This window comes from Platalea leucorodia (assembly GCF_965183815.1).
Source record: "Platalea leucorodia genome assembly, chromosome: 8".
NCBI lineage: Eukaryota > Metazoa > Chordata > Aves > Pelecaniformes > Threskiornithidae > Platalea > Platalea leucorodia.
Window position 1 is genome coordinate 50,704,436 of NC_138830.1, and position 27,431 is coordinate 50,731,866.

Here is a 27,431-nt window from a genome sequence, read left to right on the forward strand (position 1 = left end):
TCTATAACTCTCACCATATGGCTCTTGCTTCGTCAGTTTAAGAGAACTGTTTGTGAAATCACAGGCTTGTTTTCTTCTTCCTGTTTTCTGATACTGCCCAGATATATTTCAGTGCTTCCAAATATTTATATTCTGATAGCCTCCCTTGTGAACTTCTCAAACACATTATAATGGCTTAAGAAACAAAGGCCATTAGGGAAAGAAAGGGCAGGCATGAACTGGAAGGCAAATAACTTCTTAAAATATGTAGAGGTAGGCTGTAAATGCGATTGGTTCACCGGGATGCTCTTTTGAAATATGAAGATAAACTGCCCCTTTGACCTCTTACAAAGTTATGTAATTATTTGGGAAGGTTTATCTCTGTGTCATTTCACAGTTTTCTCCTGTTAGTGCCACTCTCTTACTTCACATTAGAAAAAAAAGGAAAAAAAAAAAAGCAAGCAAGCAAGCAAGAAAAAGCCCTCTCTGGCTGGTTATCTGAATGTGGGATCCGCTGCTGAAAAGACCCTGGCCCTCCTGTTAACACAATACTTTTATCCGGTAATCACAGCCTGCGGGAGACAAAATAACAATTCATCTGGAAAACGAGATTAACTCATTTAAGTTAGGCAGTGATCACAGAGAGAAACACGTTGGTGTTATCTGTCTGAACGAAAGCATACAGATTGGAGGGCCATTCCGGTTCAGAGGGTCCATGTAGCAGGCCCAGCTTGTTGAAAGTAATTGGACCCTGTCAGAGTATGCCTTTGTGAGATATGGATATTACAATGGAATTCTATTAATCTCTGACAAATCCCCTCTCATCTGATAAAGGCTGTATACCTCTGCTCTTCATTACAACAACTCGCTCGTCACTTTTATGTGCGTACTGGTGGGCGCTGAGCCTCTCCGGCTGTGTCACAGGTGAAAGGCAGTGTTGCCCCTTTTTCGAGTCTTTTAATCCGTGTAGTGAAATGACTACAGTGCTGCTGCTTGTTGATTTGGTCACATGCTTTATGACGTTTTTGTTTAGGTTATTTTCAAGAAAAAAACAGACTTGTTTTTACTGCTTAGATCCTAAATACTTTTGTTTCCTTGTGTAATCAGAGGTATCACTGATGTAGAGAGACTGAATTAACATGTTTTTACAGTCTCTGTGTTCGTTATCTAATCCGTTCTTTGATGCAAAATGTTACAGAGACACTATAACTCTTATAAATTTGTGTTTTAAATCTGTGTGTATTCAAATCATAGGAAGAACAGAGAATACACTGGTAGCAACTGCATTTCGGGATGTTCTGGAGCACTCACCGTTTTTTGTCACTGTTTGTTGAGCCACTATCATGCCGGGGCCCTGCTTCATGATTTAGCCTCCTAAATTCTTCAGTGCTAGCAGTAAATGTAAGACCTGGAGCAAAAACTATAGGTAAGATGTGGCAAGTTAGTGTGAAAATGAGAGGAAAGAGAAGTTATATTACTCAGTGTCACTTTATTCCTAGACTGGGTACAATTCTTAAACATGTTAGTTGCAATTGTTTCTGCTTCCTAATGTTTTTTGTTATCATCTTAGCTTAATTTTGCCTGTAGAATAACTGTATTCTGGACATTTAAGCGATGCCAAAAGGCTTTCCCAGAGCAAGCCTGAGAAAGTCATGTAGAATGAAGGTAAAATAGAATGCCATTTCTTTTAGGCAATAAAATAAATAAATGCAGCAATTGGGCAAGAGGAACTGAAGACTGCAGGTACGTTGGTGCCTCCGTGGTGTCAACCATCACTAAAGGGAAAGGCAGCTCATGGGTGGAGGTGCTTTAAGGGACCCTGTGAATTGCAATGGTCTTCCTCTCAGATTTTAGACTTTTGTCTAAACTGTTTTGCCTTTTTAACAGGAAAAGATCAACAGGAAGGCCTCATTCCTGTTTGTAAATGCCTATGTCTGACCACATTGAGCAAAAAAGATACTTTCTTCATGGAAATGGAGTCCTTTCCTTTCTTTTCCTTCCCTAAGAATGGCCATGCAGCCACGATCCAGCTGCACATGCCTTGGGAAGGGTCAATTATAGTAATGCTGGTAGGAAAATTTTGACAATATTATCTTCAAAAATCAAGGTAAATGTTAACTCAGAATTGTTTTATTAGCAAGGTGAACTGCATGCTTGCCGCTAAAAGAAGTGAAATACACACAAGCATATAGAAGAATGATTGAAAATATTGAAAGTGCTTTTAGCATTTAAGTCTCCTGTCATTAGATATATCATTTTACTCAAGGAAGAAAAATAATAATTTTTTAGACATAAACACAAAAAAGATTTCTGGTGGGTTATATTTCCTGAAATGTTATGCAGTATAGCTTTTAATAAATGTTCAAAAATTCATAAGTCGTTTTTCATGCTAAAAATATCCATCTGCCTTCACCAAAAGATACAGTGCAGTAAAACCACACAGATTTCCTATTCCTTTTTCTGAAGTAGAGTGAGAAAGATTTAAAAAGTCAAATGCATCCATCCCCTATCATCTTAAAATATAACCTTTGCAATATACCTAAGTCTCCTTCATGGTATTGTACACACATTTAGCAATAGAGAGGAAGAGACAGTGCAAAAACGTTCAGATAAGTTAGATGGAGTTCAGCATTAATAGTTGAAATATCAGTTAGCAAGGGGTATAATAACATTTTAGTTTCTGGCTTATAATTATAATAATACCATCTTCCAAAATTCTACTCATTCACTCACCCCAGGTGAGTAATTTTCTTTGATAACTGAGGAAATATCACCAGGTTGTTTTTTGGTTTGGGCTTTTCATTATCATCGATCTTCGTGGCAAATGCAGGTGAGTAGATCTTGCACCTAGGCCACTACATTTTCCTGATGATTTGGGGTAATGCTGAATCTGAAAGACTTTGAGTCATCATATGAACTCTGAATTAGCATTGGAGGCCTTAAAGATACCCGTGAAGTTTGGGGAGTAAGTGTAAAAGAAATAAAATGGGTTCTACTTTTCCAATAAAGCTAATTGGGCTAAACACAAGGAAGCCAAGCAGAACTCAAATGAATTAAGTCACACGACACTTTTTTCCAAAAATTTACACTCTCTGGTACAAGGGCAAAGGCTGAAATTTAATATAGTCCAAAGTGGTGGCTATGCCATGTGAGCCTGGAGGATAGTGAGGCCCTTAAAGCCATTACACATGGGCTGAAAGAAGAAATGGGTATAGTTTTCATTCGGTTGGTTGGGAAATTCTGGAGAGAAGGCTGGATGGGGCTGTACAGGGTTGCTGCGTGAACAAACACACTGAAGAATCACATTGTGGCACTTGGTCTGCCGTACCCATCTTGGCCACAAGAAACAAAAATTAAAAAAATAAGATGATCGAATTTTAAAATGAACACTTTTTTTTAAATCTTGAGTTAGCTTTTAATAAAAGTCTTGGGCAACCTTCAGTAAGTCCTCTTAAAGTTAAAAACTTCATAGAGTAATGTTAAAGTGTAACCCCTCAGCTTTTCACAGGTGTCAGTGCTTACAGAAACCTGGCACTGGTGGAACCAGACTATCTCAGTTAACAGGATAATTTTTAAAAAAAATATTCAGATGTAAACCATTTTCAGCATTTGCTTATTATTTCATTGTTTAAATCTTTTGAGTGCAATGTGTCATCTGTGGAAATTAAATCTCTGGCTATCTTCCGTATTATATCCTCAGCTAATGCCTAGTAAGATAGTCATATAATGTATTTCAGCATACATGCTTCATAACTTGAAAGAGTGAACTACAGTCTTTATTTTTCATTCACACTAAGTTTCCTTATCGCTAATATAAAAATACTATATGTTTTAGCTACACTTTCACTGCAAGTGCTTTAATGGCAAGGAGATTATAAATGTTAATATAATGGCATTTTTTCTTGTGAAGGCATAATGATATAAAACTGCCAGACTGCAAACATTTTTCAGTTTACAGAAGGTGATTTGAAATACAGCTTTTATTTTGTCTCCACATATATTTATAGCAAAAATATGAACTATTCAATTTAGCTTGTCTTTTCTATGAATGCCCTGGATATTACTGGTTTTGGTACTTGTGTTTCCAATTTGTAAACAATTATGTCATTATGCAGATGTTGTTCAGTATGCCATATTCATTTGTGTGTTATAAGTACACTTTGAGAGAGATAAATAGGGAGTATTACTGGTATTCTTCTTTATATTCTCACATAGAGGGACTTACATGTGCAGACTGTCCAGCCCAAAGCTTCTCAGATTTCAGGCTAAGGGAGTTGTGCATTGCACTTACAGTTTACTTGGCCCCAAATTTATTTTTAATGTTTGATTTTTTAATCTTTTTAGTTAGAATTGTTTTTTCAAGCCTTATTCTTAGCTGATGTGAGGAAGATCACTATTTAGCTTAAAAAGTCCATCAGGATCAGTCTCTTTTATTGGTTACTACTTAAATTTGCCTGCTGTCCTCACAAACTGGTAAATTAAAGGACCAATAGGACAACTGTCTCCCTGGCTCTTACTCAAGTAATTGATAGCCATGTTCAAATCCAAAGGGAGAATTAACCTACAAGCATTGAATAAAATCAGATTTCCATATTCAGCCAGGAGGAAGTATACAATGAATAAGCAAATTCAAAATAATTTTACAAGGTCTCAGCCTTACTAAGAGATTATTCCTTCGCTACTATGGGATGAGAGTTTTAATAAACTGCGAATCTATATATAGGTTACTTTCTGATAAGGGCTATATCCTGTTCTTGAGGTTAGCCTTTCTTTTCCTTCACATTTGCCCTATGATTAGCTCTTATTTTATTTACCCATAGTCAGGTACCTCAATGTGCCACCTCATCCCCTTTATCAGCCAGAGTCAGTGAGCATACCACAAGACAGTTTTATTTGTGCAAGGCCCTGATACAGCAGTCGAGTCAAATGTAGTCACAGAGAATCAAATAGAAACATATGGATTACAATTAGTTTTGTTAAAGTTGTTAAATTACAAGGAATTTATACCAGAAATAAAAATATAGGGCTGGCATTCCAATAACATGGTCTGTGTCAATTGTCATTTCCAGCCGGGACGTCATTAGAGGTGCTAGGCTTGCTAGAAAACCTGAAGATAAATACATTTGTAAGGCCGATGTAAACAGCAGATACTGCAATTGTTTCATATTTAACTTCTTTTGAAATCCATGTGAGCTCTGTAAAATACTTTCTTACAGAAAGTGGAGTATCCAGCATGATGGTTTGGTACAGAACAGTTGTTCAAGTTTCACCATCATATATGATTGGATTATTTTAAGGGATGTTGGTAAGTTAAAAATACAGTGATGGAATCGTATGAATTTTAGTTCAAAAGCTGAGGGGAAATTGCATTGTTGTAGTATGTTAGCAAAGGGAGCTTTTAAGTGTGATAATGTGATTATTTGTATAATGTAGTTCCATTGTAATAGTTTTAATCTTTCATCTAACATAGTTATATATTTGGTGGCAATACTCATAGGTTAGAAAATATAATCGGTACCTATGAAAAAGAAAAAAATACATGCAAGTATTAAGAGGCTATCTAAATGTATTTGAAGCCAATTTTTTATCCTTTTTTGTTAGCAGTACATCAATCAAATATTTATTTACAGGCATTTTTTTCCCAGTGTAACAGTGTGTGTGCGCCTTAGTTGTTCTTGATTTTGTTCATTTTAAGCACGTTTTCACTAAAGTGTTCTACTTCAAGCTATTCTCAATTCAATTTGAAGTGAAAGGTTTCTGAGTTTGGGTAATTTACATATAAAAGCTTTACTGTACAATTTATAAAATGACTGTGTTCAGAAAACAACCACTTGTATTTAACAATATTGTTATTCCAAAAGCTGAGTTGCTTTCCCTCCTGTCTTTTGCTTTTACTAACAATATTTGTTCTTGTCTTAATTTTAAATTGTTAGTGCCTGAAAATGTATAACTTCCCCCTTTTCTCTCCTACTATACTGAAGTGACTAGAGACCTCCTGTGATTTGTGATGTAAGAACATTAAAAATTCTTTTGTCAAGGTAGGAGTGACATGCGTACAATTCTTTTGAGACTCTCCTCTTTTGTTTTATTTAAATAAGTGATAATTGTTGATGGCAATTTTGAACTAAAAATCATTGCACTTTGTACTGAATTTTAAAATGAGTCTTTGCATTTTATTATTATCTGTAAATCCCTAGCAACCAGTTCCTGAGCCTCTGAATAGTCTTTTGTATCTTGTTTTAGAGGAATATAGGAACATATGCAATGTTTACAAATAACGTGCTTAGAAAGAGAGGCGGCAGAGGCTGGTTCGGATTGGGCCTTGGACCAAAATGAGATCTGACCTTATAAAGGTCCACAGAGAAGCTTAATGGTATTAAAAGATGATGCTCTACTGGATAGCTGTGCATTTTAATTGTTCATTCTAATTCGGGAATTAGTGCATAAAGTTTCACCAGTTGCATTACAAACCAGTTTGTAATGCTTTCCTCTTCAATTACAGTAATTAAAACCTTTTAAGAACAATAAGCATCTATTTTAAAGAAGATCCATAAAGTGACTTTAGATTTAATATTCTGTTCCTAGGAAATATTGAGTATAAAGCTTTATTTCTTACATTAAGACTACTTGCTGCTGGATCTTTTTCCTAGACCAAGAAGCAAATGCCAAATAATGTTTGCTGACAAATAAAAGATTCTGTACTTTGCAAAGTTGTGCTTATCACCACTGCATTTATGCATAATCTTATGAAAAATTTGAGATGAAGGTTACTAGTGCTCAGGTAGTATTCAGCATGCTCAAATGCCATTTAGACTAGAATAATCAGAAAAGCCACTTTTTAGCTATGTACCACAAATGGCAGTTGCCGTAAATGTTCTTTGGATCATACACAGCTGCCAAAATGCTATTAAATATGAAGATTTTTGAGTCTAAAAGGACTTTAATAGGATTTGGACATATCTTTTAGAGTCTGAGAGTGGCTTATTTATTTGGTTTCATTTGTAGAATTAAAAGTGTATAAGATCAATTTTGCACTTTTTTATCAGATTTCTTTTCTAAATGAAACTTATTCAGTACTCTGCATTTATACATTTAAAGAAGAGCTAAGTGCAATTATCAGATGGAGTGGTGGTGTTTCCCTTAAACAAGCAGCGGTACTTTTCTGCTTTAAAATCTCTTTACATGCAGGTTTTCTCATAAAGTGGAAATTGCCTTTGCATGTTTTTAATCTATTCGGTTACAGAGTTATTTATTTATTTACCTTGAGTTTTAAGGAGAGGAATGGGGTTTGGTATCAGGAGAAGTATGCTGAGAAGTGGAGACAGATGATATCTTAGTATTCTGCAACTTGTATCATTGCCTCCAAGCACACCAACTATTCCTTCCTGTCTGATGGTAACCCTCTGCCCCAAAGAATCACAAACTTTCTGCTCTCTGTAATTCTGTTGTCTTAGTTGCTGAAGCAGCATCTATATATTTTATTTTTTCAGAGATACTCTAGTAGAGTAACAGAGGGCCTCATTAGGGCATCTGTTATCTTAGTTCATATTTTATTCTGATTTTTAAGAGTGCTTCAACAGAAGGGATTAAGTGAGAAAAGAACAGACCATCTTTTTTTTACTGCTCTTCTGTACCAGTTGCTCCCAGTGTCAGAAGTACCCCATGATTACTGCTGTGCAAAGCTTTGCAATATGGTTGGTGCAACCACATTTGGCAGCAATTCACAAGTCATTCCAAATACCATTTCACAGTAACTCCTAATGTAGCCTGAAGATAAAAACCATTGTAAACACTGTACAGGGTGAGACTGACAAATATTTCCTTAACATTTAGATGAAGATGCTTGCTTTATTTAAATACAATTGTATCTGTAATGCCATAAAAAAGACATACTGTGGGTGGAGAGACTGGCAAGTCGTGGAGGAAAGAGCAAAAACTTGGAAGTTTTGGTAGGGGTAAAATGGCCTGGGAGACATTTTGTTTCTCTGAGCCTACCTGAAGTTTGCTTGATGATGTGTGACTGGGACGTGGGTTACTCTGGACTTGAGAGTCTGCGGAAGATGTTTGTGTTATTTTTTTCATGATGCACATGTACTACCAGGATATTACAAGCTAAAGCCATGAATTTTATTGCAAAGACATGCTCAGAGCAAGGAAGCTTTTTAACATTGCACTGCTGCAAAACAGTGTTCTCCCTTATTATCCCTGGAATGATTCTGCTATATTTGCAGGATGATTGTTGGATCAGGTATTAATGTAAACAGTACTGTAAATATACTGACACTGTGCACTGCAATGCAGGTAACTGAAATAAAACCAATTGTTTGGAAGCTATGGGAAGAACCAAGCTTTAACTGCATTTTTGGCCACAGGGTTTCTCTCTCACAAGTGCAACTTTTGATGTGCCTCTGGGGCTGAAGGAAGTGTAGGTCATGCTACTGCTTGGAGGAGCTGATGGGTACATCTATATTTGGAACTCGTACGCTGCAATGTTGCAGAGTGACTTAGCCTAAATACAGAGTTGTTGAGCTTTGGGTGTTGGTTTTTTTCCTCTCCTTCCTCCCATAGCAGAAAAAAGAAAGTTTTACATCTGACTGAAGGATAGTGGGAGTGAATGAAATGGAGGGAAGAGAAGCAAATCACTATTTTTAGCAGTACAAAGATAAGTGACTCATCTTTATTTTAGTGCTAGTTTAAGAAAATGTTGCAATTGTCTGGTATTATTGGTAATGAGTCTCTTTTTAATGAAACCCACTTGACTGGGATGTGCAAGCCTCAGGAGTACTCTTTCTTATCTGGCAGTTAATACTGTGGCTAATATTTTACTGTCAGCATTAATTAGAGATTTGGGAGGGTAACTGGCACAGTGATCTGGTGCCCTCCCGTTCTCGAGGATAACAGATTAGAGCAGTGAACAACATAAGGGCAAAATGTCCCCCTCCTAGGGCCAAATCAAATACCTTAGATAGAAGCAGAGAGAAAGGAACTCCACTGAATCTTTTGTATATTGAGAGCAATATAGTGCAAGCTTTCTCCAGCAGTGGGGTCTGGATTGTATCTAGTTGGCTTCTGTAAAAATGATAATTTAAAATGTGCCTGTAGAAAGAAAATTCAACGGATTCTACAGAATTTTCTTTCACATTTCCTATATACCGTTTCAACTAAGGCGTCTTTATTGTCTTTCCAGGAGACATGCCAAAATGTATCAAAATACCCTCTGCTATGACTTGTCAGAAACACCAGTGACCACAGTAGAATTGCCAAGGGCTCCTCCTTGGCATGTCCTGGGAATAAAACATAGGGGGAGGAAAATGAAATGCCATGTAGGTCTTCCTTAGTCTTGGGAATTTTTAGGAGCTGTACAGGACATCACTGGGGATACTGGGAGGCAAACAGTCTGTAGGCTGGACTAATCGGTGCTTCCTTCCTAACACTAAGAAATAGGATAATTGTATTTTTTTCCCAGATTTACTACCAGTGTACTTGTGAATTGAACAAACACTTCATCTCCACATCTATCTTTTTCCTTGCTCCTAGTGGGAGATAGCAATATTGAAGTCTTTTTTTAAAGCACTGTATGTTAAAAGCTCCATATATAATTAAGATTGTGTTGTTAAGTACAGATTTTGATAAAGAAATTTTTCGCTGTTTTCAGCCTTTTTAACTAGCATGCTTATCAAATTCCCTCTTTAGTAAGTAAAAATATCCCGTTTGTACTCTAAAATCATTGCTGTGGGGAGGTTTCAGAAAGTGCAGGTAGTCTTATTCCTGTCCCTGGGGTTTAATTGTGTCTATTTGTTTTTAATCTACAGATAAAGAGCAGTTAAGAATTACTCTATTCAAATTTGTTTCACTTCTCCATTATACTGTAGTGGTGCTGCAACTGCTCTTGATGTTCCCCTCCACTGTCCAAAGCTAATTTTGTAAATTTTAACTAAAATGATGAGGTAATAAATCTTAGCTACCAGACACATGAGTAGGCTAAATTACCCACTGGAGAAGCTGCTTACTTGAATCATGTCCAGGACATAAGAACCCTGATCTGAAACTATCCAATGCCAAGAAACACTAATTTTAATATATAGCATGATAACGATGCCTTTTTAATCCTGGAGGGTGCGTTAGAAAAGAAGCTCTTTTCTAGAGTTATGGCTATGGACAAGACCATACAGGGATAGTTTCTTTTAAAATGTCACTGCTGCTTATATTTTTATACTACCCCTAGCTTTGTATCCTCATTCACTGGATCTAAAGGGCTGCTGATCCTTTATCACCAGTAATGTGGCTGCTTGAGAATGCACACTGTGTTTCTGTTCCCTGCCGCTATCAGTCAGTATATCTTGTTTCTGTCACACTGTATTCATTACAGGTCACAAACTGTAGAAGAAACTTTCATGCGGGCCTCCAAATTTGGGGAAGACTAAGTAAAATTTAATTTTTTTTCCCTTCGTTTGCTTTTAAAACAAGATATCTTAATTTACCTGATGTTTAATGTAATTGCCTTGCTTGTCACAGACCTAATATGAACTAATAAAACTAATAAAATGTCTAAAGTCCTCATCTGTTTTCAGCAGATATTCTGCAGTAGGAATATCTCATCTACAGAAGAGCAGTGCATATATTCGATATGTTTAAAAAATGATTAATCATGATTATGGACAAATTAATTATGGATACACAAAGACTGAAGAAAGAGCTGAGCACAGATAGTCTCAAAAAATCTAGTCATACAAATGGTGAAAAAGGGCAAGAGGGAGAGGATTGTGCTAAATACGCGAAGAGCATCTTGGAAATAATCTAAATACATGTTCTTAAATATGTTCACTGCAGTAGCGCTACCTCACTTTCTAAATAGCTATGACATCTCTTCATGAAAAGCCATATTTAGGACCTGGATATTCTCCAGACCCATCTCCACTGGGATGGACTTAGGCAAAACTTCTGTATAGTTTTTCTAGAAAGAGTCCTCGGAAACTCTCCTTCAAGATATTTACAGTAATAATTTGATAAGTTCTCTGCAGAAACTTGTTCAAATGTTTACCTGTCTGTATGTGCATTTATATGCACACACACATATACATTTTTTAAAGTTTTCCCTTGTCCTTGAAGAGAGGAACCTTAAAAACTTCAGGTCTCAGTGCTTTAAAGTTCTGATAAAACAGTTATCAGAGAGATCAGTAGGAATGGAGAGTGCTGTCCTCAAAATCATTCAACTGCTAATTTTTGTAGCATTGACAAGAATTGGAAATACTTGAAACTAGAAGCTCTATGCCTGCTTTCTACAAACAACTCTGCCAATTATTCTTGCAAGGTACTAACCAGGCAAGATTGGCCTTTTCTAAGGTCACCTTCGGTTGTGCTTAATGGAACAACTGACTTAAAGTGTAGGAAGCCACCTGTAGTAAATTTTGATTCAGTTATCCAAATAAACATTGAAGCTTGTAGGTTAATGCTTATATTCTCTGACTGTCTCTAATTTTTTTGAGTTATGTGTACTTTAAAAACATAGTTGACATGAGAAATATTTTCTACTGCAAACAAATATGACAGAAAATGAGGAAAATATTGTTTTGATTATTTTTGGTGGTTTTTTCCTGTTTTGAGAGAAATAGAAAAAGGATATTCACCATTTTAAATGCTTCCCAGTAATTTTTTTAACTACCTCTAACCAAGCAACAGTTAAAAAAGTGCTCTTGCATCCCCTCTTTTGGAACAAAGTAAAGGCTGACAAATTAATTTATGAAGATAGCACTGTGGATAAGAGTTAAAACTATTTGCGTAGGATTTGGCTTATGAACCATCATAAGCCTGTGTATGGAAAAAAAAAATAATGAAAAAGATAACTTAATGCTTGGGCTTGGGGGGATGGTGTGGCTTTATATAAATTTGTTGTTGTTCAATACACTGTTTATAAAAGCAAGTCATTGAGAGATGAATGGGGGTGGACTCAAGACTCCCCAGTGGCTGATTTGGCGTCCAACATGCAGATGTGGTAAATGTCGGGTGCTCTTTAGGTAGACCTTTCAAGGGAAGTTATTTATAGCGCCTTCTTGCAATTCCTTTGACAGGGGTTTTGAAAATCATTTCAAGTTGTGGGGCGGATTTATATTTGATTCAACCTAAATATATTTGGGCTTAGTCAGCCTCCCTACAGTGAGACCTGCAAAACAAAACTGAGCTGCAAAAGGAAAAGATGGTGGTGATGATTCAGTACATGGGGTTGCTCTGACCGGGTCGCTAAGAAAGCGATACCAGGAGCGTGAGGGTGGACAGGGAAGGTAGGATATCAAGGCTTTACGTGTCTGCTGGGGAATGGGCTATGCTCTTGCTGGTGCTAACTTATAGCAGAATTTCAGTATAGGTAATTGAGGTTACTTGTGCTAAGAGTTTGCCTTCTCTAGCCTGTGCCACAAGTATTTCAGGGGAGAAATGGCTAAAATGCTGTTCAAACTGAGAGCACTTTGGAACAGCGAGACTTCTCTATATCTGAGAGGGAAATAGGAATGAAAAAGGTAAAGAAACCCACATTGTCGAGAAAGTGTGTGAGTTCAGAACCTAATTATACTCCCATTGAATCCAATAACAAGAATTCCTATTGATTTTAAAAGGAGTATGATTTGGCAACATTTCATCTCCTCAGTGTGCACTAGCTAGTGCATAATGGTCTCTTTTAAACCTATTCATTTGTTTCAACCTCTATTGGAGGACAGAGTGCTTACAGCTGGCAGAAATGGGGGAGGAGAGAAGCTGTTTTATTTATAACACAATTCAAATAAAAGAGTAAACCAGACCATCACAAATACATTCAGAATTGCAGAAAAACCTATTATTAAGGAATTACAAGTTTTTGCCTTCCTATTCTAACCAGCTCTTTTTGTTGCTTTGACATTCCTAGGGGGTTTTTTTGTAGAGCAAGACATGAAAACTTATGAAGTCTACACAAAAGTCTTATTTGCCTTTTCGTGTGTTGAAGCTGGGCTTCACAGGAGTGTTACTGTTTGCTTTGGTTTTGCTTGTATTTAGCATGTAGCTTTTAAAAGCCCTTCATGGCTGGAGAGTTTTTATTGTAAACATAAAACATTCATTTAAACATTAAAAATTTTACAGCTGCTTTTTAGTACATAAATTTTCACAGACGCTCAAAGACAGTAATTTTTGTTTTAATATTTGCTTTTACCTAACTGCTCCAAAGTTGCATAGAGAGGGGAGAAAAACAGAATGCTGATAAAATACTTCATGTTTAGATCTTCGAGCTGTAAAAGCAACATTCTTAACATAGGGGAGAATTTCTATTAAGTAAGGGATAAATATTAGTGCTGCCAAAAAAAGCAAACATTCCCACAGCTGGGATTTTGGGGGGTGGGGTGGGAGAGGTGTTTGGTTTTTCTCCCTTAAACAGTTTTTCAGCAAATCAAAAACATAAAAAAGAATTAAAAAGGAAGAAGAAAAGCAAGTCAGTCTGCTCATAGACTACAGCAGCATAATCATTACTCTTCATGTGATATGTCCTTCGCAACAGGGCCTTTAGAAAATCTCTTTGCAAGGCCCAAGACAATAATAACAAAGAAATAAATAGAAATTGTATAGCAGTGTTAATGTTTGGAGTTTTGTGGCAGTACAGAAAACAGCTGTATAAGATGCAAAAGCAGTGGCTGTTAGCTTGCCCTGCTCTGACAGGGGGTGCTTGGTTTATGAAAGGATTGTGCTTAATTCTCAGCCATGTAAATTGGAGAAGCTTCATTGATTTGAATGGGTCTGCAGGAAATTATAACAGAAAATCAGTTGTATGCAGTGAGTAGCTTTTTAATTTTTTTCTGTAGCAATACCTGCGGGAATTTAAGTTTGGCACAGATCTGCACAGGGAGAGCTGCAATCAAGTGGCTTTTGATATTATTTTGAACTTTCATAGTAAGTAGCGGAAGAACAAATCTGGGAGGTGGTGTCACTGGGTGCAGCAGTGTTTCCTAAAATATAGTGGATCAGTAGTTTTTGTATCAATGCCATCACATTTTTATAAAAAGAAGGTGCTATAGGTGCTCTTAAGGTAACAGGTATTGGTCTCTGGTTATAAGAAATGCTGAAAATGGAAACGCTTAAAGAGAGAATGTATTGTTATAAGCAGTGTTGAAAAAGAAACACACAGTTTTATCCTACTGCATGTGTCCAAACTAGAAGTAGAAAACTAGCCAGCTAGCAAAACTAGAAAGCAGATGCTTTTTGTTTCCAAAAGTACTTGAGCTGGAGAGAGAACATGGTGAAGCCAGCACTGGTGGTTAGGAGAAACATTAACCGAGAGAGCACTGTGCAAATGAAATGGCAGTTGAGTCTTGCTTAGAAATGTACACCAGACAAACTCTTGTCCCATCACCTCTAAAACAACAGTTTTGATGTATTGGAATAGTGGGGAACATTTGATGTTTTTTTCTGGTCTTTTCCATACTTCTGGCTTTTTCTTTGATGGAATAATTTGCAGAGTGACTGATACTACCCCTACAAACCTACTAGCTAACTCAATTTCATCAGCAATCAGTCGGTTTGAATTAAAAAATCTAAACATACTGGATATAAGAGTACTTTATGTGTATGCTTAATGTCCATTTGAATTTCATTTAATGGTGTTATTAAATCTCCATGCAGATAACTTTTTGTGACACAGCAAGTAAGTACAATAGGGAAGTATCTTCAATATACTATAGCATTAACAAAAAGATTCATCTTTGTATATAACATGGAGTTTGCTGGATAAAGTGCTGAACAAATGCATTCTTTTTTCTGCATGTCACTGAATTGGTCTTTACAGGTCTGGAGAAAAACCAAAATCAACAAATTAAGAAGACAACAGTATTGCTTACTTGTTTCAACTTCAAACACAGGAAAAGCATATTTTGAAGTTTCCAGGGGCTGTTGAAATGTGTGTTTCTCTGACATTGTTTGTTATTATGTGTGTATTTGTGTTACAGAATTTAACAAGTCAATCCAGCGCTGTTTGGCAAAAAAGTAGCAAAAGCTCACAAACTATCAGCTTGCTTGGCTCGGAAGAATCTGTTGATGGAAACGACTGGCAAAGGCATTCAGTGTATATTCACCAGCGTTCTTTTATAAATAGTACTAACTCAAAAAGCTAAGTAATAAGCAAACCCAACTTCTGAAAAATTTCTGGTTTTAAAGATAACAATAATCTGAGAAGATGTGGTGCTAGTGCTGTATTGAATCAGGTCGGGGGGCTCTTGGTTCAGTTTCCTTTAGCTACTAAATAACAAGTGTAATCCTGCACTGATCGGTTTTTAAGTCTCTGTCTCTCTCTTTTTCAGAAATTTGAAGTAAAATTATAATCAGCATTCAATTACCCAAATTTAAGCCAAAATGCAGTCATGGTACTGCTCACCTGTCTGTCTGGTCAGGTTCAGGCTGATGCAGGTCTTCTGATACTCACAAATCCTTTTTCAATACTGTTGGAAAGCAACGGCAATGAATTCCTCTTTCCATAATTTGCCCCTGTGCCATTTAAGGAACATGTGCACCAGTTATTAATTTCTCTACTTGTCTTTCAAGCTTGAGTAACTAACTCCAATATCTGGAAACAGCTACACAGGAAGCGTTATTCATTAGGACAGGTGGCTCGAGCACGGAATAATCACCATTGCAGATTTATTCCATGGGGGGATAAGCAGAACTGCACAGGTTCCCAGCAGCAGCACAGGTCAGGGAGGTGGCTCGTGTCTTGTAGGAGTACTGAGTCAAACATGCCGGTCATATTGCTCTCTGCAAGAGAGCTCAGGTTCTGGCAGCATCTCGGGCAGTATCTCTTACATTAGAAGTAGTGGATGATATTTCACAAGTAAAAAATGACAAGATAAACAGAATTTTTCCTGTCCGGAATGGTTCTGGAGTTAATAGCCTGGACAAGTATTTAATGAAACACATTAAAGTGAGCAAACTATCCAAAGAACCACAGGCTCCAAACAAAGGAAAAAAGTGAAAATGGAAATCTTCAAACTTTCAAGGAATTTCTTTCAAGTACTGTTTTTCGTAGCTATGAGACACAGATGGATATGTACATACAAAATTTGTACATGTAAACACAGATGCCAGCCTAGCAGAAAATCTTTTCAGTGAGGGGAGGTGATACAGAGAAAGTACGATGGTAGGAAATCCTACAACCACAGAATAAAGCTTACCTACGCTCAGGAAGTCATGAGGGCTAAAAAAAGACTTATAACAAAGTTGTAGGAAACCTTATTTTTTACTGGCTTTCCTATAAAATTTATTTTCATGGATATATGTATCTGTGTATGTGTCCATGCATATATGCTGTCTATACACATAAATACATATGTAAAATACATGCATATATGATGTGCATATATTTATTTTAAGTAAGCACTGTTGCATGAATATAGTGTGTAAATGAGTGGTTACAGGTAGATAATATAACTGGTTCACAGAATAAGTGAACCAAAAATGTTATTTTACATGTGCATTTACAGAAAGCGTGCTGCTGCGGAGCATTTGAATCACAAGCTTCATTATTAATTGTGTGTACAGAAACTGTATAACCACATCATAAATACATGTACACAATGGAAATTGCATGCGAGTTGTTATCTGGGCTTGATATTAGTATTTATAACTTAAAGAACTAAAATCATTAAGTCCCCAACGTTTTCACTGGGTTTGGACAGGTGCCAAACACTGCTCGCGATCTGCTCTCAACTCGCTGTGTAGGGACTGTCCAGAGATGAGTAGAAATTTTGGGGTTTTTTTTAAACACCATTTTCTTTGCTGCTTTAAGAGCAGTGTCTGCTGGCTTTATTGCTTCATCACCGTGAGACTCAAGTGTTTGTATTTCCCCTAATCAGTTTCTAGTAGACCATTAGTACTTTAGGTCAGGAAAGATTAAGAACTCTCTTAAAAGCAAAGCACCGCAACCTCCAGTAATTCTGATCAGCTGCTTTCTATTAATCTGCCTGGATTTCCTTGGCTCCTCTTCTCCAGTAGTTTAGTAGAGACACTGAGTTTTCTTGGAGTGTTTGTTGTGTTTACTTGAGCAGCACCTTTTGACTTGCAGCCAGCCGGCATGTCCCTCCCTGCCAGAGCTAGTTCTGTGTTGGTCAAACTTGTGGTCTACGTGAAAAGTCTCTTCCTGCTGCTAGCACCAAGAGCCTCTCTTTGTGGTTTGTGGTAGGTGAACATTTTTTGACCTCATAAACTTTGCTGCTCTGTCCATGTGTAGTGGGTTTTTAACAGCTGATATACTTTGAGAAAGCTGAGGTCCCAAACAGCGGTGTCCTTATGTGACAAAACGAAGTACAAAATCACTGCTCTTCTACCGATTGAGCTGTTGCTTTGCTTACAGTTTGGATTTTAAATTTGTTTTACAGACAATAATTTGAAAATCTTCAGAAATTTATGGTGGTTTATATCTGAGTCAGTAGTTAAATTAAAATGCGAGAGGCAGGTGGTGAACTCATATGATGAACTTTGATGTTTTGATACAAACCTGTAACTTCACAGAAGCTTCCCATCCACAATTATCCTGTCCAAAGAGGACTGACTTCTCAGATACCACTCCCCAATAAATAAATAAATCAATCAATAAATCCTTTGATAGAAAACAAAGGCACGAAGGGAAGAAAGGAATTAAATAAAATTAAATAAGTAGTAGTAAACACTCAACAGTACTGGTTGTAATACATATTAAGCCCTGTGATTGTAGCTTACTTACTGCAGTAAGTTACGTTGCATGGGCCCAATTCAGCATGTTCCGAGGTTGGTAATTTTACATGCGAAGTAAGATACATATAGCTGTATTAACCTGCTGAAAGTTCAGTCCAAAAAACTTCATGGGTGTCTCCTTTGCTTATAACACTTCTTTGGATATTTTAAAATGGATATTTCGGTGTTCTTTTGTGTTTCCTTTATGGCCAGGCTCAGACGTTGTAATTCTTGGCATTCATATTTCATAAGTGTGTCCTTTGTTTATTTTACATTAAGACAAATACTGCACCATTCTCTTACCTTGATAGTGTTTCTATTGTGCCTTTATTATTGCATATAATAAAGGAAAGCACAGTTATGTTAAATTTTAACCCGCTGAACAGTAAGGTGGATATGTGAAAGAAAATTATCCTGTGTTTTCTAATCTTGAACTTCTAGTATATTCTGTGGCAATGGAGTTAATTCATTTACTTGGGTTGTGTTCAGTTACTAAGTGAGTGATAAGCATTTTAATACTTGAGTAGCTTTTTTTACATTGACATCTTAATGAGATGCTCAGTTTTACAGAATGGTGATAGATCTGTTGTAAAAATGAAATAGTAAATCTTAATGTATTAAACTGAATTTATTATATTTTATGTTTATTTCCAGGGAAAAATAATTTTGATCACTTTCAATGTTTTACATATTTACTGGGTGAACCTAGCTTATCATGGCCACAGCAAAATTCTTCTGGATGCAACAGAGCCATGATATCACCTCTGGGGTTTTTGCCTTCTAGTTAACCATTAGAAGGTATTTTGTAGCTGAGCAATATTAGTTTCTGCTCCTAAAAGAACTAGTTTTGAAGGAAGCTAGTAGAACTGCATCAGTACAGAAGATCTTTGTGAGGTGTTTGTATAGAATAGAGCTTATGACTTTGGTTTTCTGTTTTCTCCAAAAGAAAGCTTTCGGATGTCATCATGAATAATAATTCATTACTTATATGAGAAAGACAACAAAGATTTCTCAAGTGTAAGAAAAATGCTATAGTTTGCTTTGTTTGACCAGTTTCTCTCGGTTGTATTCAGGAAGTGATAACCTCTTTGGTCTGATAAACAACAAAAACATCAGTGTGATAATCAGATGAAAATTGGCCATTCAGGAAAATCATAAATTCCCTGGCTCTTTGGAAGGGAATGTGGTTGGCACACTACTGAGATCAGGTGATCTTCATCCAGTAAAGATTTAGTCCATCATGAGCGTCTCAGGTAACAGGGGTGGTGTTAAACTGTTCCCAGTCAAAGAAGGAAATTGAAATTGTTTGCACACAACCAAAAAGTGTAAAAATGTTTTCTTAAAGATTTTAGTATCATCTGTTTGCACAGTATTTATAGAGGAAAAAAAAAAAACAAACCTCTTTATTTCTCGCTTTGAATCTTTTTGCTTTCATTTACTTATAACTTACAGGCTGTGTGGGTGGGTTTAGAATTTATAATAGTTTGCAGGTGGTTCTCACTCTTTTTCTTTCCTTTACTGTCTTTTTGTTTGTTTAAAGGAAATCACAGTGGTATGAGTAGTGTTGAAGCCTGCAAATGTAAGAGAATGGTTTATCCTGGCAAGGTAGAAAGGAAAGACAAGGGAAGAGAAACAAAAGACAGATTGAATATAGGTTTTATTAATTAAGGATAGCAAATAATTTATATCTGAATTCAGTTATACAGTTCTAGTGAGAATAGTGTTGAAAACTTAACAGATAGGAAAATATTTTCTTATGTAAGACTAAAATTTTAGTTCCAACATAAACCTAATTTTGACCTTAGTTTTGTGTGAAAAGCTATTTTCTCCATCACATTTGCATTAGAGAAACGTGTCCAGCAGAGTTTGCCCAAATTTTACGCATATAAGTCAGTCTGGTTTTGATATATGTGATTTATTTTTTTAAAAATGTTTGTATATCCAAGATTCATTGAGCTGATAAAGATTCTATTATTCTGCCAAATGTTTGTTTCTGTTAACTCTGAACTTTCTGTATTCTAGTGATTATTTCTTAGGAGTCAACTGTATATATATGTAAGTCAATCAATGCACATGTTCTTTCCATCTTAGAAATATCCCAGAATCTGAATTTAATTCTAGGCCTCTAGAAATACTAAGCCAGGGTCACTTCTGAGATTGAGTTTTCTCTAGCTCCAGCTTGGGGAGTAGAATTACTTTGCAGAAATCTTCCACCAGTTCTGCATTGCAATGTCACTACTTACTCATGGTTTTCACTCAGTTTCATTTTCAGTAGGTGACTTCTTCATCCAGTTATCAGTGCATTCTCATGTTGCTGCAGGGATGATTTGTATTTGGAAAACCACCACTAAAGTGGATACCCAAGTGAAGTTTTGTGAACCTTTCTTGCGCTTTCCCTGTCTTTTCCTTTTTATTTCCACTAGCTTTCTGGGCGCCAGAACACAACTGGGTGGACTGCATTTGACTGCTGACTACTGTTGTGCAATCTTGGCTCCCAACAAGTCCCATCTGTGTTGCTCCTTGATTTAAAAGGAGGGTTCACTTAAGAGCAGGGCAAAGCATTTTTCCCACTCTGCAACCCGATGACTCAAATACATCCATGTTTCATGTTTTATCATGTTACATAAATAATCTTATCTATCCCTGCAGTATTTCTGTTAGCTACATCATTGCTAAATTTTGTAACAATACGCCCTTTGCAGTAAAATGTCACCAAAAAGTTATATACTGTAATAATTTTCATCTGTTTCATAAAGACAGACAATTTTTAAGATTCATGTTCATTTCATCATTGAAATCCGAGTCTTCCTACATTAATTTATAATGAAACCTCATGCTCCCTTCTACATTGATCGCTAATTTTCTGTCTTCTTGATATGTGTTAAAATAAACTATAGATATAAAGGGCACGTTATATGCCTGACATTGTTGAGTTAAATAGAACATACTTCTGTAACTCATCCCTGTAGTCTGCCCTGGCCTTTGTTTCACAGTGAAAAACCTCGAAACCCAGTTGAAAAGGTGGGCTGCGTTTACCACACAGATGATTCAGTGTGTTTCTTCACTTCTGTCTCCAGATAACCCGCATAACAGGAATTTCCAAAGGCTGGCCTGCAGCCCACAAAGCTTTTGAATGCAGACTGCAAAAAGATTTTTGAAGTTGAATGTAAAAATATTGCACTGCAGCTGAATATTATTATGTGGCCTCCAAATCAAAATCAATGTTGAAAAAGAAAGGATGGTATAGGTTAAGAACATAACATGAAAACCAATACAAAGGATGTGAACTGAGGTGTACCTTGTTTATTATCCTACCTGACAACAGTGAGTACCAGCTGCATTTACAAACAGTGAATGTCCATCAGAGACTCGCAGGGAGATAATCTGTCCTGGAGCACTGGCTTGCATCTCTAATATAGTTAGAGACTGATTTGAGTCATGAAGCAAGATGTTCAGTGTATTTCCAATTGTTTTCATTAACAATGATAAACCTATTGAAGCTGACTGCTACAGTACAGTTTTACTGGAAAAATGTCACATTTGTGAACTTTCCAACACTGCGTGACGCTTTCTGCTCTGAGGCAGTCTAGAGGAGATAGCCCTGATATACTTGGAATAGAAGGGAATTACATTTGAATGTTGCCCAGCGCAAATAGCAGTGGGGAAGAAGGTAAAGCTTCAGAGGTCCCCTGGTAAATTAATTTTCCCTAATTACATTTCGTGGCAGGAAACACAGATATTAGAAGTGCCTGTTGAAATAATACAGTATTTAAATTCTGATTAATCCATAGGTCAGGCAAGAACTGTTCAATATATGTCTCTGGAAGGAAAGCCCTGCTTTGAAACAAAAAGAAAAAGGGACAAACATCCACCCTTTAAAAAGACAGGTAGAATTCTTTCAAATGCTAGTTGTAATTTGGTGGCACAGTATGGATAAGTTAAGCCAGTAGCTATAAAATTACCGAAAGTGTAAAACATCATCGCTAACACATCTTTCAGAAATTTGAGGCAGAATGATTTATTAACTTAGTTTTGGTCCCTCCTCCTTCTTAGGAAAGCTTTTTTTTTTTTTTCTTTTTCAGAAATCCTTTGGTAAATGCATATTAATAATTCATCAGGACAAATAATTACAGATAATATGGGTACCACAAAAATATTTATATTCTGGTGGGGTGGTAGTTCATGCTAGAATAGGATTAGTTAGAAAGCTGTTGTTTTATTCAGTTTTTGCCAATAACTATTTGTAAAGCATTTTTATTTCACTGTGGTAAAAGTGTGTTTCCTTTCTTAAGCTGTGTTTCCTTTTGCTTTTCGATAACCCCCGCCAGCTTCTACGAGTCCCAAGAATGCTGAGATGCCCAACCGCTCATTCAGTTTGTGCTTACGTAATATTTTATGATATTCCCTGTTTGTCGGATTGTAGTGCTGAGAGCTGGTGTTCCCATGTATCGGTGTGCTGGGGAAGGATAGGAGGGATGTGCAATCTCTTCACGTACTTACAAGGAGTTACAGCTTCTGGAACTTATAGAAGAAATAGATGGAAAAGGCTTTCCGTCAGTTTAGCCAGTAGCCCTCCCGTTATTCAAATCCTCCCAATCAAGCGTTTTTTTTTCTAGATGCACTATAAGTAGGCATCCACCAGACAAGTCCCAATAATATCTAAAAATCCTATTCAACCCTTTGGAGTAAATGCACACAGTGCCTAGATGTTTGCCTTTCATATTACAAATAGATAATTAAGAAGATGGTATTTATCTCAGCCCATGTGGGAAATTCTGTTCTAGGTATTACAAAAACATTCGTCAAAGTTTCTACCATCACCCCATAGTACAAAATGTGAATTTCAGCCTTATTTTTGCCGTAGACAAAATACTGACCTGAGTTTGATTATTTTGGAGACATTGTCTTTTTGTGTGGAACTAAGGTCTTAGCTTGTAATGCAGGTAAAAAAAAAAAATCTGAAATGTAGAATATGTTAGCGTATATGTTGGAGTTTATCAGATTTATTGATAAAATAGTAGGTCAATTGGTGGTAGTAGTATATATGAAGTGTGTGGGTATTTCATGTGTGTTAAACGAAGGATGTCTTACCAATATCCTCTGTCGCCATTAGTATCTTTGGATGCATGCTGTGTATTTGCAAGTCCTGTTTTAAAACTTGTGTTTATTTTGATGAGTACTTTGCTCTACAGCAGACCTTTCCTTAAGGTTGTTTCATGTGAAGTTTCAGTAACGGTGGTAATACTTTACTTCAGTCTCATGTTTCCATGTAGTGGTTTTAAGTCAAGCAGAAAGCTTTATATTTTGTGCTAATGGAACTGATTTACTACTGTTCCCTATGTTTTAGATCTGTAATCCACATCTTTCTTCATCTGTATCATTTGTCTTTCCATTAGAAAGTACAGGCTCCCATAATTTGTTTCCAGAGAACAGGTAAGGAGTTTCCTTCCATGTGTCCTCATGACAGCTGACTATGGTTTTCATTTAGAAGTCAACCCGTGACAAAAATTATCACTGAGAAGTTTCTGAGCATTTTCTCGTGTTCCTGCTTGCGTAGAATGAAGGACATTGCTCATAACCAAATGATAGGTCCTCAATACGAATCATACCATTTAAATGCCTTTTAATGTCCTTGTGCCTGGAGAAAGTAGAGGCTCATTAAAGTGTAACCATTTCCACGGCTAAGTTTCTCACTTACACTCATGAGTGTATGCAGTAAATACTTGGCAGCTGATGAAAGGAAAAAAGCATACTCATTTCAAGGAAAAGCTAAACTAGTTAGACCAAAATATTCACAATGAATGAGCGGCACAAGGTGGAGGTGGTAGGGTTATCTCCTCTTAAGACCCAAGGATACAAAGATAAAAATTATATGAGGCCCACCATGACTTTTAGCAGCCATGCCAAGCAAGTGGGAAAGAGAGAGCCTGCAACGTGGGATAGTGGTGTTGATGGCTGATGTATAAAAAAGGTCTCAAGACTTAGGGATGGCAATGGTGGCTTCATCTGGAAAGAAGCTAAACATCAAAGGCTGCAGCTGCCTGAAGGGAATACACTAATTGAGAAATAACAGCTATAAAACTAATTCTATAATAATATATAAAAGTAAAAACAATAACTCAGCATGACTGGCTGTCCAGAATTAAGCAAAGTAAGATGAAATGTCCTTTGCCAGCAGTTACGCTAAGTAAAATAACAAAATAATGGCAACAGTAATTCTCCTTCTGAGGCAGTAGCACTTCTCACCTACAGGAGACAGGAGCGCTCACGTCCCGCTCCAGCTGGCTTCTGGTTCTGGGGCAGCTCTTGCCTCAGTCCTTTGTGTAGCTTTTACTCTCAGCTCTGTCTTTTGTGTAGCTTTTACTCACAACTGCTCTGAAACTCCAGAAACAGTCAGTCCCACAAAGGAGAACTGAAACAAATTGAGCCTACTTTATGGGCATTACTCCAAGCCCAAAGAGCAATACAGTTATTTCTAACCATTCGTATACAGTGTTCTCTCTGTACTTTTATTTTTATTTTTGCTCCTTATCTCTTTTTCTTTCTGCTCTTTTCAGAGCTTAAACTCTGGGGAAGGGGGATTCAGTGGGTGAAGATTTTCTGCCTCTATCAGTGCAACTGTAACATTTTATATAGTTTAAGAATCTGCCTCTATATATCTCCGTATTTGATTCATGTCTTTACAGTTGTTCTGTCTGGACCTACCCTGGCTGCTACTCTTTTCTGCTGCTGTTCTCCTTCTTCCCCCTGCTTCTCTCATCTACCCATTCTCTTCCAATTTTTCCATCAGCTTAGAATTATTGACTCTCTTGGGTACCGTATCTCCACGCTCTACTGTGGTTTCTGAAGCAAGTCAGTGTAGTCCATCGTGGAACCACTTACAGTCTGTCTCGGGAAGAGTAGATAACACATTGCAGAAAGTGAATTAAGCTGAAAATTATGGATTTGTGGGCCCACTTCGGAAAGATGCAGACCTGTACCATTCACAGTGATGTCATTAGAAGCTGTGGATACTCGGCACTTTCTAGGATTAGGCTGTTATTAAATTAAACTGAAAATAACAAAACTCATACTGAAATGGAGTAAATACCCACCCATCCTGCATGATTACAAATTATTAAAAATCTACAAAAAGCCTAATCTAAATTATTAATTTTTGGCAGACTGTCTTCCATCTCAGAATCACTGGTAGAAGGCACATTTAGGCAGACTGCTGTTGTCATTTTGATTCCCTGGTGCCGGAGTGTGATGTAAGTGTGCTACACACACCTGCACGTGTGACATGTCTCTGCCACACACACCTCGGTTCCATGCACCTGTAGAATAGAAAGTTAAGGCTATTTCTAGGTATCTCCATTCTGACTCATGATGTACTACAAGAGGCATGTAAAAACTGTGCATTTTAATGGTATTTTTAGTTATTTGCCAGCTTTATTAGCCTATCTGGAAGATATACTTCAGGTTTTCACAGGTGGGTTTCTTTGCTGGCACGTAGTGTGGTGTTTATACACGCTATCCTTGTTACAGGGCAAAAATCAGCTTCAGTACCCAGAGTTCTGAACTATGTAAAGTTTTGTGGGATTTGCAGATGAGTTTAGTTTCCAGTTCTCTGTTCCCATTAATTTAGAGTAATATACAGCAGTAATAGTATTGTAAAAAGGGATAATTATGAATGTTTCAAGACTAGGTGTTTCTGGAAAATATGCCTTAGTCATATATGAGTGATTGCACTGAATAGAGAAGAAACTGGATAAAATTCAGTGATTTGTGTTATACAGCTTAAATTTAGAAAATTGAATGCTCCCTGTCAGTCTCATAATCTGGTTAGAAGGCGTTTTACTTTCCATGAGCCAAAGTAAGTTTTTTGCAGCACCTATTTCGTGCAGAGTTTTTCTAAAGCCACATTTCAAACTGCAAATTATTTTGGAAACTGAGTTCTGCTGCATACACTTTAGTTTACAGCACCTGTTGTTTTTTAAAAGATGTAAGTAATGGATAAAGCAAAAGGATGAAGCAAAGGAAACCAGAGGGTTCTCTGTGAACTCTGGGTGACTTCACTGATGTAAATAAGTTGCTTGGGATTTACGTCATTACAGATGAGAACAGAGCTTCCCTCTTGGGCTACGGGGAAGGAGCTCTGTGACTTGTTCTTGGACTCCAGAAAGCAGAGATTGGAGGGGAGCAGCTAGTGCACCGATGAAAATATATGTCTGGAAGAATTTAAGTAATAGGTAAATATGCAGATTATTGTTCTGATAGGAATGGCAAAAGTATTTTACTGGTTTCAGAGCTGAGAAGAACTTTTTTCTAAAGCTTAAGCATATGGGGTTTGAAAAAAAAATCTCAAGAGCTCTGAAGGATGGTGATTAATGACCTAATTAAACAGACATAGTCGGTGTACTTAAACATTGCCTCCCTGCCCCCATCCAATAGAGAAGATGCTCTGAAATTATGATAGCATGCTTCCTTTTTGTTAGCAAGACACTGTTACGCGAATTGGCACCACCTGACAAGGGCAAAATACTTTGGCAAAATACTTCGCAGCACCCAGATCCCCTCACGCAGGCACCCGTCGCAGAATCCATGTGAAAGGAGAGGGAAAGACTTGGTTTCCCTGTTGGGACTGGAGAACAGGGATTTTACAAAGCTCTTGGAAACAATTATAAAAGGTGTTCCTTGAAAAGGCAATGTCATATTACTGATGTTTACTTGGCTTTGTAGAACAGCTACCTTCTGCCACCTCGGCTGTATTTGTTTGCTGTTAATAGAACCTGCATATACATTATGAAGAAAATAGGGCAGGAAAAATTCTGTGTATTTGCGTGGCACTCATTTTACCCCAGAAGCTGAATCTCCTCACAGAATCCCATCGTGAAATATAGCTTTCTTCATATTGTACAGGTTTGAATATGTAAACAGGGAAACCTCTTTGACCTATATAAACTAGGAATTATATTTCAAAGATATTTAAATAATATCTCAAACTGCCATCCATCTGCCCTTATTAATGAATGAACAGCCCAGAAATGATTTTAACTTCTGAGTATTTGAATAAATTGCTAAGCAGTTAAGATTACCTCCCATGTGGAGTAGAGTGGCTTATTTTCCATGTGGTAATAAATGAAGGTGATTTAATCATAATCAGTAAATGACCTGCAAAATTTCATTTTGGAGTGAAGCTTTTTTAACCTATTGAAATGTAAAAGTATGTTTAAAGTAGGTAAACCTTTTCTCCTCATTTAAGGCTGCCTGAATGGGCTGAAATCTTGCTTCCCTGAGTCTCAGTTTAGAGATCTATTGACATCTTAGTTCTAAAACTACTTTAAAATGTGGTTTTTAATGTAAACACTAAAAAAGCCTTAGAAGTAGAAGTGTACACACACTTACTTCTTAATCTGATGATCCCAGAGCTGGTACCCTGGGGGCACACTTCAGGGAGCAAAAATCAAGGAAAACCTCTGATTTGTTCTACAACATGAACACGCTTGTTACAGGCTTACAATTGCTTATGCTGAATAAAACTAGATGAAAGAGTGTGAGGAAGGAGTACGTGTAGTGTGGCACTTACACGAATACCTGTTCTCAGAAGTGAGTAGTCATACCCATCCATTTAATTTAATCTGGAATTTCTTGCTGTGACAAAATGCCCAGGGAAGACCTCAGAGGTACCGTAACCTGCTGTCAACTGGCAGAGTGAAAATTGTCTGTCAAATTCTGCCCCGACTGGCAGCTTGGGC

General features: G+C 37.0%; 1 protein-coding gene across 2 annotated transcripts in view; it reads left to right on the top strand.

The window, feature by feature from the left end:
- The window catches only part of WWOX (WW domain containing oxidoreductase), a gene marked incomplete at its 3' end in the record, with an annotated part of 535,942 nt that overhangs the window by 280,875 nt on the left and 227,636 nt on the right, over positions 1-27,431 (top strand). The window contains exon 9 of one of the 2 annotated variants that reach the window (XM_082319965.1): positions 17,048-17,160. The exons of the other annotated variant lie outside the window; for it this stretch is intronic. Within the exon in view, the coding sequence (XP_082176091.1) occupies positions 17,048-17,160 (113 nt within the window). The remainder of the gene's footprint in view (positions 1-17,047; positions 17,161-27,431) is intronic. 2 annotated transcript variants of the gene reach the window in all.